The sequence below is a fragment of the Balaenoptera acutorostrata genome, chromosome 8, assembly GCF_949987535.1.
Source record: "Balaenoptera acutorostrata chromosome 8, mBalAcu1.1, whole genome shotgun sequence".
Taxonomy (NCBI): domain Eukaryota; kingdom Metazoa; phylum Chordata; class Mammalia; order Artiodactyla; family Balaenopteridae; genus Balaenoptera; species Balaenoptera acutorostrata.
In genome coordinates this window covers 78206656-78220014 of record NC_080071.1, presented here as the reverse complement: position 1 = coordinate 78220014, position 13359 = coordinate 78206656, and the positions used below count along the sequence as shown (strand labels likewise).

General features: G+C 39.4%; 1 protein-coding gene across 2 annotated transcripts in view; it reads left to right on the top strand.

Moving 5' to 3' along the window:
* Positions 1–12081, top strand: part of EPHA4 (EPH receptor A4) — a 144958-nt gene extending 132877 nt beyond the window's left edge. Inside the window, exons 16-18 of one of the 2 annotated variants that reach the window (XM_028167935.2) lie at positions 2870–3025; positions 3363–4292; positions 9572–12081. In XM_028167935.2, the coding sequence (XP_028023736.2) occupies positions 2870–3025; positions 3363–3477 (271 nt within the window). In that variant the 3' untranslated portion in view covers positions 3478–4292; positions 9572–12081. Of the gene's footprint in view, positions 1–2869; positions 3055–3362; positions 4293–9571 lie in introns of those variants that run through there. The other variant, XM_057551445.1, reaches the window with a different exon arrangement.
* The last annotated feature ends 1278 nt before the right edge of the window (positions 12082–13359 follow it).

Below are 13359 nucleotides of genomic sequence, written 5' to 3'. Positions count from 1 at the left end.
GTGAATTGTAGCAAGAGATTCCTGGGTTTCGGTTCTTAAAGTTGCTCTTTTCTGAGTCTTTCAAGAGGAGAAGGAAACAGGACCAAGATAAAAACTGATCAAGTTACAAAGCATGCAGATGAATATTTGAGAAGAGTTTTAAAAACTAAAATGATTGAATCACCTGTAAAATAGGTAGTCACTTCATTGAAAAGAGCAAATAGAAGCATTTCAGTCCAGAAAGAAGATAAAGATACTGCAGGTCTTATAATTAATTCAGTAGGAACTTTTCTACCTGGAAATTGGGCTTTACTGGTATAAGATCCAGGATACCTAGATACCAGTCCCATTGACCATCGTTAGGAGTTAAATGGGTTAAGAAGACAGGCATAATAAGATGAGGTGATTCAGGCCCGCAGGAGAGGCATCTACTCATCTCCAGATCTGCGCTTCTCAAAGTCTTCTCTTTCATCAAGACCCTGAGTTAAAAGTAGGAAGACATTTTCCCCATAGTATCCAAGCCCTTCCAGTCTTGGCCAGCACTAGGATGCTCTCCTCCGGTCTTTCTCTTGAAAACTTAGCCTACAGATTGGAGGAGAAGGAATACGCTTCCCATTACAATATGTGAGGAAAAGAATTGGGAGTGAACAGCAGAGATACCCTGTGTTCTCTTAGGCTTTCAGATCCTTTACCACTAGCCACCATACAAAGAGTTAATGACCATGCTCTCCTGAAATAACACTGGGCTGAATTCACATCTTCCTTCTGCCACTGGTAGCTATGTGACCTAAAATAAAATCCCCCATCATTTCTGGTCTATTTTTGGTTCTTCTTTTCTCCAAGAGGGTGAAAATAGATGGCACTAAGACCTCTTTTCCAGGTGTAGCTAGTTTCTTTTATTCCAAGGTAAAACTCCTCCAGCTTTTTATCTCCAGCTCCGGATGCCACGTTATTTTGTCTGAAGGTTCTTTGGTACTTGGGGTTTCTCCTGCTGGTATAAACTCTTTAGTTGCTAACATTGTATAATGTGTGCTTTGCACCAAAGTACATAACAAATTGGGTTGTTGGACACACTTTTCTCACTTCTAGATTTTTCTCATTGATGGTACTCAAGAGCTTTGGTGCTTCTTACTGCTTGCTGATAATGGAAGGTTGTATAACATGGTATGTGATTCAGCACAAAATTAGGCAAATGTCACAGTGTTCCACAAAGAGCACAAAGACTTCCAGAACAAGCTTGAGAATGACCCTTAGAGTTCATTCATACTGAGTAAGGATATTCTCATTCTAAGGTCATTTTGACCTTGTCAGGTACCTAGAGCCTCCATGTTGCCCTTTTAATTCTTTGGCTTAAAGTTAGAAGTAAATGCAAACTTTTGGTTTTTGTTCATTAATATTCCTGGTAAACATTCAACACTAATGTCTAAAATTCTATGTGGTAGTGTTTGTTATTGGCTCAAAATTGGGAAAAGAATGAAATCTTGATGATTCTTACCATAAAAATCTGCAGAATTTTACTCAGAAAATTGGATTAATTGAAATAATGGACAAAAAAGAAAGGTCACAAAGACAAGCTATTATCTGGACACAAAACTGATTGATAAAGCAAGTCTTTGTTAACATATCGATATAAAAAAAGAAGTAATGCAAATCAAGATAATTTAGGTAACAATTAAAATGAAAAATTGATTGGATTAATTCTACTATGTAGAAAGTTAAGCCATTAGAGGGACTTAATTTTGTTTTTACAAGAAAAGGATTTTTTTGGTTGAAAAGTCAGTAGTGATGATATAATTGTGATTTAAATGTTCGTATTCAAGCAACGTAGTCTCAGGGTGAAGATCAGGTCAAAATGTTAAGATCAACCACATTCTATAATTTCTAGGAAAGGGAGTTCAAGAAAATAGAACTTAACAAGTAGCAAGGTTGCTATACAGGTAATTATAATAAATGTGGTATAAAATACCCTGTTAATGTCTACCTTATGATTATTAAGTAGTTGGAGATGAAGATGACTATAATTCTCTTAATAAATACTTTCCATAAATAGATTATTTATTGTGTCTCAATATCGTGAGGGATGACAGAATACTTGCCTTGAACTCTAGTCCCTCTTGACAGTGATCTAATGTAAAACACCTGGCCTGAGAAATGCATCAACTAATAAATAAGTTAATAAGAAGTGCTTGGAATTTGTTGAAATTATTCTTTTAGGAGCCCCAGCAAGGGAAAACGAGAAGCACATTCCACAATCCAAACAGTGATCAAAGTGGCCATTCTTCCTGCCAGTCTTGGCACACGTGCTGGTCAGGCTGCGTTGATTAAAGAGAGGATTAACTCCCTGCTGTCCCAAGTTTGTTTGAATGCACTGAGCCTGCCTGCAAACCTGGCTGGAAGCATGCCGGACTTGAACTCTCACTGTTTTCTCTGCTTCCATCAAGTCTGGCAGATTGCAAGCTCACAGTTTTCCTTACTCATCCTTCACTAGGGTTTCCATAGTTGCCGAACTAAAGTCTGTGATATTCAGTGCTGGCAGGGACTGGACCCTTCCTTCAAAGACTGAGCTGGTTTCAGCCACAAGGGCTCCCCCAATCTTTACCCCAGGCTAGGATGTTAAAAGACCTGCTCTGATCCTTATTGCATTAAGAGGTCCGCATAAAACCAATGTGGGAAATGAAGTTAAGAAAAATAGGGCGATTGAGACATGCTTTTGCAGCTTTATGAAATTAGGGACGAAAAATCACATGGTGACGTTTGACGTTGGTGATTCCATCTAAAGCCCGTTCTTGGTGCTTCGGTTCCCCTCGCCTGTCTCAGCCCATTTGACTTCTGAGTCAGGCTGTCTCTCTAATAATTCTTGTCTGTCTACACTTTCTCGTTCCATTTCCAGACCTAACACTGCCTTGTTGGATCCAAGCTCCCCTGAATTCTCCGCCGTGGTATCGGTGGGCGATTGGCTCCAGGCCATTAAAATGGACCGGTATAAGGATAACTTCACTGCTGCTGGTTATACCACACTAGAGGCTGTAGTGCACATGAACCAGGAGTAAGTACTCAGCGATGTAACACAAAAGGGTAAATCTAGATTTCATAGTATTTTGCTTCTTTTGCTTTGAGCTGCATAATCATCCTACTCATTTTTTTAAAAGAAAAGAAAACTGGAATGCCTTTCATTTTGATTGATTGAGTGTCATTTTGCACAGCCTCTATAAAGCTCCTACATTGTTGCATTCAATTGCTTAATTAAACATTTTAATACACCTGCCTTGTTGTGCTGTATTAATTGTGGCTGATTCAAATGCATGTCTGCATGAAGCCCAGAAAAGAGATTCTCAGCCCTCATCACGTTTTCCTCTCCCACTTTTTTCTCCCCCTGCTTACAGTGACCTGGCCAGAACTGGCATCACAGCTGTCACACACCAGAATAAGATCTTGAGCAGTGTCCAGGCAATGAGAACCCAAATGCAGCAGATACACGGCAGAATGGTTCCAGTCTGAGCCGGTATTGAATAAACTCAAAACTCTTGAAATTAGTTTACCTCATCCATGCACTTTAATTGAAGAACTGCACTTTTTTTACTTCGTCTTCGCCCTCTGAAATTAAAGAAAAAAAAAAACATCTGCAGCGTTGCTTGGTGTACAGATTGCTGAAACTGTGGGGCTTACAGAAATGACAACCGTCGTTTGAATTAGACCTGGAACAAATTGTTTCTCAGAAGTCCATCCATCCATCACCAATTTGTAAAATACATGTACCTATATAAATAGAACACCGCCTCCGGTTTCAATGCTGTATTTGCTGCCAGACAATGAGCTTCTCCGAGACATCCTTGATCTTCTCTCCATTTGGAATTACAACTGTAGCGTTTTGTTTGTGGCATAAATTACAGTCCATCCTTCTTTCACTGGAATGAAGACCATGCCCACTTTTGAAGGACTCAGTTATAACTTTCAAGGCTTGGTTCGTACCAGGGATAAAACCTAGGTGAACGTCACGTGACTCATCAGTGCTGCCGCTTGGTGCTCGGGCCACCTGGTGGATTATGCGGACACGCGGGGCTGGAGAGAAAAGGAAAGTGGATTTTAAAATAATAATAATAATAATAATAATAATAATAATAAAACCCAAGCACCATACCCCCTACCTGGACAAACGCGGTCCGTTTCTTTGCGCACGAGGCTGTGCCGTATAAGTCTTATCTGGAGACTCTACAAACTTTTCGTAACTACCTTATGGATAGTGGATTGTGACAATCTTGTGTAGGGAAGTTTCATACTTTCCTCCTATAAAGAAGCAAACCCAAATCTACAAGGTAAGGCAAAAGAACCAGCAATGAGTCTTTCTCCAATGAAAGCTTTTTTTTTGGAAACTTTATCTTATTTGAAACACTGAGCAGTAAATATCTTTCATGGCTATCAGGTCGTTTGGGTGTTTTTGTAAGACTTCAGTCCTCTTGACATTGGGAGAGGAGACCCAAAGCAGTATGGCTTCTCTGCTGTTCTTCCAGGAAGAAGTGAAATAGGAACTATATGAGGTCAGGATGGCATCTAGACCTCCACTGGCTGTGCTTTCTTTCACACTGTGAGGGTCCTCTTGTCCTTTGGTGCCCTTCATTCCTGCCACAGATGCTTACTGAACATCTTTTGGGTACTGGGTAGTAGCCTCTAACCTTGTTGGGTCATGCACATGCCCCATTCTTTGGAGAATTTGCTTCAGTTAAGGAGTGCTGGAGGGTCTTTCCATGAGTTTCATTTTCTTTTTTTTTTTTCCTTCTTTTTTTTTTTAATTTAATTTTTATTTTATATTGGAGTATAGTTGATTTACAATGTTGTGTTAGTTTCAGGTGTACAGCAAAGTGATTCAGTTATACATATACATATATCCACTGTTTTTCAGGTTCTTTTCCCACAGAGGTTATTACAGAGTACTGAGTAGACTTCCCTGTGCTATACAGTAGGTCCTTGTTGGTTATCTGTTTTATATACAGTAGTGTATATATGTTCATCCCAGCCTCCTAATTTATCCCTCCCCCACCCCTTTCCCCTTTGGTAACCATAAGTTTGTTTTTGAAGTCTGTGAGTCTGTTTCTGTTTTATAAATAAGTTCATTTGTATCATTTTTTTGATTCCACATATAAGCAATATCATATGGTATTTGTCTTTCTCTGACTTACTTCACTTAGTATGATAATCTCTAGGTCCATCCATATTGCTGCAAATGGCATTATTTTATTTCTTTATGGCTGAGTAATATTCCACTGTGTGTGTGTGTGTGTGTGTGTATATATATATATATATATATATATATATATATACACACACACACACCACATCTTCTTCATCTATTTCTCTGTCGATGGACATTTAGGTTGCTTCCATGTCTTGGCTATTGTAAATAATGCTGCTATGAACGTTGGGTGCATGTATCTTTTCAAAGTGTGGTCTTTCCAGATACATGCCCAGGAGTGTTCCTGTCCTGCTCCAGTAGCCCCTGTACCAAACTGGGTCAGCCAAGGAGGATTTACCTACATGTCAATGGTGAGACTTGGAAGTCACCTTGACTGACTCATTATCAGAAAGTGACCTACTAAAAAAATAGGCTTTTCATCCATCAAGCCCATTAGCCTTAGGTACTTCTATTTTAATCCCAGATTTTGTTCTTAAAACATGTGAATTTAAATGACTCTGTTCATTCCTAGAAGCAAATAGCCTAACTTTTTTGACTGGACAAATTTTAACTTTTTTAACTCTTCCATTTTTATCACTTTTAAAGAAGAGCTTGGCTGATTTTAATGATCTTTCTCCCCCCTTGGTTTTATCCTTATAGAGCAAGGAATGTTAAATTTGATGCTGTCAAATCATGACAGTTTAGTGAAAACCTTTTTGCAACATTAGTTGTGAAAACTTTTCTGTTCAGAAGGAATGTGAAATTTGTCTTTTAAACTACTCCAAGAATTTCTGTTTTATCACCGCTTTTGCTGAAGTCAGGGAGTTCTGGATATTCATGTTAAAAGTTGACAAATGTTGGGGAGGTTCACTTGCTTTTAAAAAGAATTATTTTTTTTCCTTCTGTAAAGCTGTGGGATATTCTGTTTTCAATTCCCATAGTCCAGTTCAAATAAGGTAGCATTATAGTGCTATCTTGTGAGTAAAAAGAGAATGTTACCTTGCACACATTGAATAATTAAAAGTTTTGCTTTCTTACAATCAATAGCTTAAGACTTGAGGTGTTTTTCTAAACATTGAACATAGTCAAAGCAGGACGTTTTTAAAAAGAGAGTGTGTCAATTCTAAGATGTCCTAACATGTTAATGTTATGTACTGTGTTGGAGTGGATTTGTTACATCTTAGCAGGTATCTCTGCAAATGAAATATTCAGTTGAGAACTGAGGAAAAGGTGGAATATGAAATTCATTCAAAGGTTGCCTTCTGAATCTTTTTTTTTTTAAATTTATTTATTTACTTATTATTTTTGGCTGCATTGGGTTTTTTTGTTGCTGCGTGCGGGCTTTTCTCTAGTTGTGGCACTGGCTGTGGAGCACCGGCTCTAGAGCACAGGCTCAGTAGGCATTGCTTCGCAGCATGTGGAATCTTCCCGGACCAGGGCTCGAACCCGTGTCCCCTGTGTTGGCAGGCAGATTCTTAACCACTGCGCCACCAGGGAAGTCCTGCCTTCTGAATCTTAAGTTTTACACATTGTCTGAGTTAGAGCCCAGGCCAATGGAAAGACCAAAAAAAGGCTTTCTATGTGTCTAAAATAATACCCAGTAGCAGTAAAAGTGGAACTCCACTGCTTCCAGGAAGTCTTGCACGTTGAAAGAGAGATGTGAGGACAATAGGAATTTGTATTGTTTCCCAGGGTGTGGAGCCAGACTGTGGCATCCAGACAGCTTGGATTCCAAAACCAGCCGAGATGTTGACAGTGGGAAGTTCACTCTGTGTTTCTTTATAACTCAGTTCCTCCACCTGTAAATTAGCGATAATGACACTTTAACAATAACACCTTTCCTAACACATGGTGTTGTTGTGTATATGAACTACTCCTATGTAGAACACACTGAACGTCACAGAAGAAAGGCGTCCTCTTCCTCCAAGGTTTCCCAAGCGTTATTCACCCATCTTTCACTTGTGAACCCAAACGTTTTATTGCAACAGGCCAGAGCGGGGTGAAATGAAGTTCAGTGGTAGGGAGCCATCCAGATGAAGCTTCTTCACTTTCAATGGATTTATGAGGGTTTGGGGGTAAATGTATATCTATACAGAAGGTGGTAGACCTATCAAATCACTCCTGTATTATTTAGCCTTGAAATGTATGAAATTGTTAGTTTATAATTGGGAAGAGTGAAATGTACAAGTAAGACCCCATTGCAATGAAAAGAACTGGATGATAAAGACACTTTGATGTCTTCATGACTGACTCAAAGGAACAAAGCTTTTTGTTTATTTAGTCACCATGAAAGTCACATCTTTCACTCCTGATCCCACACAGACCACATGCTTTGTCTGGTCTCTGTTCAAGCAATTCCTCACGATAAAGGGGTTGCTTGAATTCAAGGAAGAAAAGGTTTATTTTTCTCCCTTTTATTCTGACATCAACTAGATATAAGCCTCCACGTTCCCACACTTCATATACGCACTGAGTATCTGAATATTACAAATATATTTATATCCAGGCATTTAGTGAAGAAGGGAGTTGGCAGACACAAATGGGACAAACGTGTTTTTGAGATGACTCTTTCTCCTCTAAGTAGCAAAAGAAAATCACCTTCAAAAAGTGTGCAGGGCTTCCCTGGTGGCGCAGTGGTTGAGAATCTGCCTGCTAATGCAGGGGACACGGGTTCGAGCCCTGGTCTGGGAAGATCCCACATGCCACGGAGCAGCTGGGCCCGTGAGCCACAATTGCTGAGCCTGCGCGTCTGGAGCCTGTGCCCCGCGACGGGAGGGGCCGCGATAGAGAAAGGCCTGCGCACCGCGATGAAGAGCGGTCCCCGCACCGCGATGAAGAGTGGCCCCCACTTGCCGCAACTGGAGAAAGCCCTCGCACGAACCGAAGACCCAACACAGCCAAAAATAAATAAATAAATAAATAAATAAATAAAATCAAGTAAAACTTAAAAAAAAAAAAAAAAAGTGTGCATATCCATATGGAGTTGGTTATTCTCCTTCAGAGTCTTTAAGGTCAAATTTGTGTTCATTTTGTCCTTCATGTAAATACATGTCTTGTCTGATGGAATCCCTGCACGTTCAGGTTTAAAAAACTATGTTCGATAGAGTTACTGATTTCCAGAGAAGAAAGAGTTGGAAAAATAGATCTGATCCTTTTTCTTTATTTTTTTTTTTCATAATTGTCAAAAATGAATGGTGTTGACAAGTGACTACCTGAAGACCTTGGTAGTTATGTCCTTACCCACATTTATAATTTTAAATTGCTTAAGAAGTAATGTCTGTCTGAATATTTTATACAAAAATTTTATTACTTTCTCCAAGTAGACTAAAGTATTTTCTAAAAGTTTAAGTAATGGTCATTTACCTCCAAGAAACTGAATTTGATTTATCTCCCTCCCACAATAAACAACGCACAAATACAAAACAAGCAGATAAATTGGTTTGATAAAATAAGGAAAATTATCTGTAATAAGATGCACTTTGGTCTTAATTTTTGCTCTACACTTGAGGCCAACAACTGCTAAACACGGCCACTGTGGTGGAAGATATAGTCCAAGAGCAATCTTGATGGAAAGTTATCAAAAGGAAAGAAGAAGAGTTGTTTCTTTTGGCTTGAGTTGATTATTTGATGAATGAGAGGACAATGGTTCCATTGCATTGTGCCAGCCTTGTTGGAATCTACGCTGATGGGGCAACTGCGACTGTCTCTTGGTGGACTTCAGTCCCCAAGACCTCCCTCACTGTGCCCATGGCCCCGGGTTCCCTCTCTCTACCTGTTATATGCAGATTGCGTGGATCCTTTACTAATTAGATACTCTCATTCGTTAGAAGTTACTTTCTCTTTACGAAAAACATCCAATGCTTTTTATTTCGTAGCTGGCATTTTTTCAATCATATTGTTGAATATTGGTGGATTGGGATGTTTCCAGATGTGTCCCTAAAATACGCAGTTTCCCTCTTTGGAACAACTGACTTTTTAGAGGAGTACAATTTGCATCCTTTCAGCAGCTCTAAGCCCTTCTTGCACAAATGAACCATAACAGTTCGGAATTTTTATTTCAGAGAAAGGCTGTTTCCATAGTGGATAAAGCTTGGCTGTACACTCAGACTGTATGGCTTCTAATCCCAGCTCTGCTACTTCAGAACGTACGAACACAAGCAGGTTTTTTAACCTCTCTACGTTTCCATATCCTCATCCATATAATAGGGATACGAATAGCATCTTACTCTGAGTTATAATAATGAAGCTGTTAATAAACATTTTTATTATTATGGTTATCATTTTTTCAGAGGAGGAAAGTAAGAATTTATGATCTCCCTGGACTCCTTACCGAGCCATCCTGCCTTCTCTGTACCTATACGGCTTGACAACTGGCTGGCGAGATAGGTTGATGTTTTGTCTGAAGTCTTGTTCTTTTCTCTACAGGGAGTACATTCTGCTATCTTGGCCTCACAGCCCTTCCTTTTGATTACAAAGCCCACAGAAGCAAACAGAACACACCCTCCTCAGTTCCTCCTAAACGTGTTTCTTCTGCTTCTACTATGCCAGTTCTGGAGCAAAGACGCTGATGAAACAACACTCATTCCTGAAAAGAATACATTTCTGACTTCCAAATCCCCTTTCCCGGTGAAAGAAATGGCAAACATTCAAGCTTCAGCATCTGCTCTCCGATTGCACTGAGGAATGTCCTGTCTGGCAGCACCAGCTCTGCAGAGCCCCCTGTTCCCCAACTCCTTTGGTTTTATTTATATGTATTTCCATATCTCAGTTCTGTATGTCCCTGCTGCATTGGTGTGGCAGCAAGTGACCGAAGGCTACAGGTTTTACCATGGACACCAGGTCCGGTGCCACCACACAAAACAAAGCCAGTTCCCGTGAGCTGCCTACGATATGCTTTGCCGAAGTAACGTTTTACCCAGGCTGTGCCATCGCCGTGATAGAAATATATTTTTTTCCTAGACTAAATATGAGCTGACATCTCTTCTGATGTGTGTACATAGGTGTGTGTGTGTGTACGTGTGCGTACGTGTGTGTGAGTATATAACCTCATGCTTAGAACTGCCTGTGAATGTTGCGGAATGCTACACGTGGAGAGGTCTGGTTTGCCACCAGTTCTGAGATGAAGAGCCACGTGAGATAGCGGGCCTGGAAACCGTGCCCCATCCCCTTAGAAGGACAACCCGGAAGTGTTAAATGTCCCGTATCTATAAGTGTATTTTGTAGCAGCCACGCTAACCTTAGTAAGTCATCCTACAGCTTTGGACAGAGGCATTTTCACCTTAGCGGTGGAGTGATTTTAGAATATAAATCCATTCAGGTGACAACCCATCATCAAAATCACGAATTCTGATTGAACTCCTCATCTGAATCACCAGTTCCTTGGTGGAGGGAGAGAAGGGGATGGAATTTGTCTAGTAACCCCAAATGGAATACAAGTAGCCTTTGTTTTCCTGCATAAATGGACGTGTTGAATGCGAACAAATATATGCAATTCATATACTTTCGGAGATGAACGTAGACGCGTGTGTCGGCTTTCAGGTGATGTGTCCTGGATTAATACTTTGTCTCCCAATATCACAGAAAAATACATACCAGTGACTCTTGAGGTTAGCATAGTAGGGATGAAATGGCCTCAAGCAACTTCAGGTTCCCAGTTTACACGGAAAGTTCGACTGTTATGAATATGCAGCTAACTTCTGTGACCGTCAAAAGTGCATCAGCCTTCTGGAATCTGAGGTCCAGTGTGTGAAGATTCAGTTTTGATCTGATAATGTATACCAAAATCCAGCCAACATACTGCCATTTTTCATAATCAGAGTGGCTGCCTTGCTTATTCTAAGCTATGGTTGCAGAAACTGTGGCCATTTATATAAGCTATAACATCAAATCAGGGAAAAATGGGGGAAAAAAAAAAAGATTCCAAATCTTATATTGTTGGATAAGTAGAGAAAATCATCAATAAATATTTATTACATTCTGACAGGGTGTATGGCATTGTATTCTCATAACTATGCCAGAGTGACAAAGTTAATTCACCCCTTTTGGGGGACTTTAATATATTTTTAAAGGGATGTGCCTATGCATTGATGCCTGAAAAAATATGTATAAAGAAATGAGGTTGAATCTCTGAGTGGGTTTTCTTTCCCCGGAGGTCAGGGCAGGAGACCAACTTCAGGTGCTGTGTCCAGCCCCAAGAATGCATCCTGCCCTAGTGAGCTCAGATGCTAAGTCATGCTCAGATGCTAAATCCTTAGGCAGCATTAAGCTGTCCCCCTGCACCAAATCAAGTAGCTTCACCATGTGTTCGCTGGCCCCAAATTATTTTTAACAACCTTAAGAATGAAATGTTTTGGTGTGTTTTCAAAAGTTATTTTAAAGAAAAGTTATGCTCACTACACTGCTGGTGTGTGTTTTTGAGACCTCTTGTATTCAATCTGTGAAGGATATGTGTATTAATCCATACACACTTATAGCCTCAATATTTGTCTGAAGACACTTAAATTCCGACAAGTAAAAGAAAGTTCTAGAAGCAATATTTTCACTTCTTTAACATTCTCCAAACAACATCAAGCATTGGTACACACTGAAGAGTGCATTTATTTTTTGTATCACTCCAAGCATGTTGGAATATGCAAGGACTGTGGTTAAAATTAGAATGTATAAGGCGTATTATAATTTAGTTCATACTGAAGAAGAAATTAACAGAACAATGCTTGGTTCAGACATGTTCCAAAATTTGAGCAATCTCTTGAGTTAGACATAGAGATTTTTCTATTTTGTTTTAATTTGTCAAGGTATTTTTTCTTCCCTTCATGAACTTTAGGTACACATAACTTATGTCATTTATTTATGGTCTTTTATACCTAGTTTGTAAAATTGTAAAATAGCAAACTAAATGCAAAGAGTTTGCATTTGAAAATAATAAAGTAGTTGCCGTATACAAACGTGGAATCTAGTTGTCTCTTTTCAACAACTTTTGCCACATGCATGGTGTTTCTAAATTAATTAATCGCTTGTTGTCATTTGGTTAGAACACAATATCTTCAATTCTAATTGAGTGTGCTTATTTAGAGAATAAAAAGCGTTGATTTCTAGATGGTCCTCGCCCTTGAGAACAACGTATTAGCAAATCTAACTTAGATTCCGTGAGATCCTGTATCCCACTGTCATTAAGACTGAACTTTGGTTAGAATTCAGTCTCCACCTCTTACTCATCATACAATCTAGGGCAAGTTTCTTAATTTCCCTGTGCCCATTTCTTTGTAGAATGGCAATTACAATGCCAAGAGCTTTTATGAAGACTATATTAAAGTGTTAGCACAATGTCTAGCATCTAGCCAGAACTCAACAAACAGTAGCTCTTCTGAGGATACAAGCTGTCTTTAACATTCCCAATTCTACACCCGCTCTAACACCATTGCTACTGATCCAAGTGGCTAGCTATGCGTTCCTACCATGAGCTTTTAATCCAGGATCCGTGGACCCTTGACGATACACCGCTGGAGCTCCAAGGGGTCGAAAAGTTTTCCTAAAACATGGTGCAGTTGTTAATGATTATATATGTGGTTTAATGGGGAGAAAGTTCATAAATTTTATCAAATCTTAAATTGGTGTAGGATACGAAAATATTAAAGGCCACAGTTTTAAGAATGGATGCTCTCCACATATTATTTCATTCAATAAACTACCATTGGCTAAGCCCTTGTTAATTGGAAATCAGACTCGAAGACTTACTAATAAATTAAAGCACTTAAGTGCAGCTAGCTTCAGAGAGTGAGGCATGCCTTTTAGTGTTATCAGGGACATTTTTAAAACATGGGCCTTGAAATGAAAAGAATCTGGGTTACGTCTGGTTATTTCGTGTTTTTTTCTTACTGAAACACCTCTCTAGAATCAGCTATATTGATATGTAGAGTAGTTGACAACGTATTTGTGATTGGAAAGAGACTAGGCTTGACATTTTCTCCCCGACTTGTTCAGCAAGATGGAAAAGCAACTGTGATTCTCCAGAGAAATAACCAATAGAAGATGTATCTCTATCTCTATATGGAGATATAAAGATATAAGTATATAAAGACACTCTTTATGAGGAAATGGCTCACAAAATTTTGGAGAATGAAAAGTTCCACAGTCTGCAAATTGGATACCCAGGAAGGCCAGAGGTGTAATTCAGCCCAAGTCCAAAGGCCTGAGAACCAGTCAAGCCAATGGTG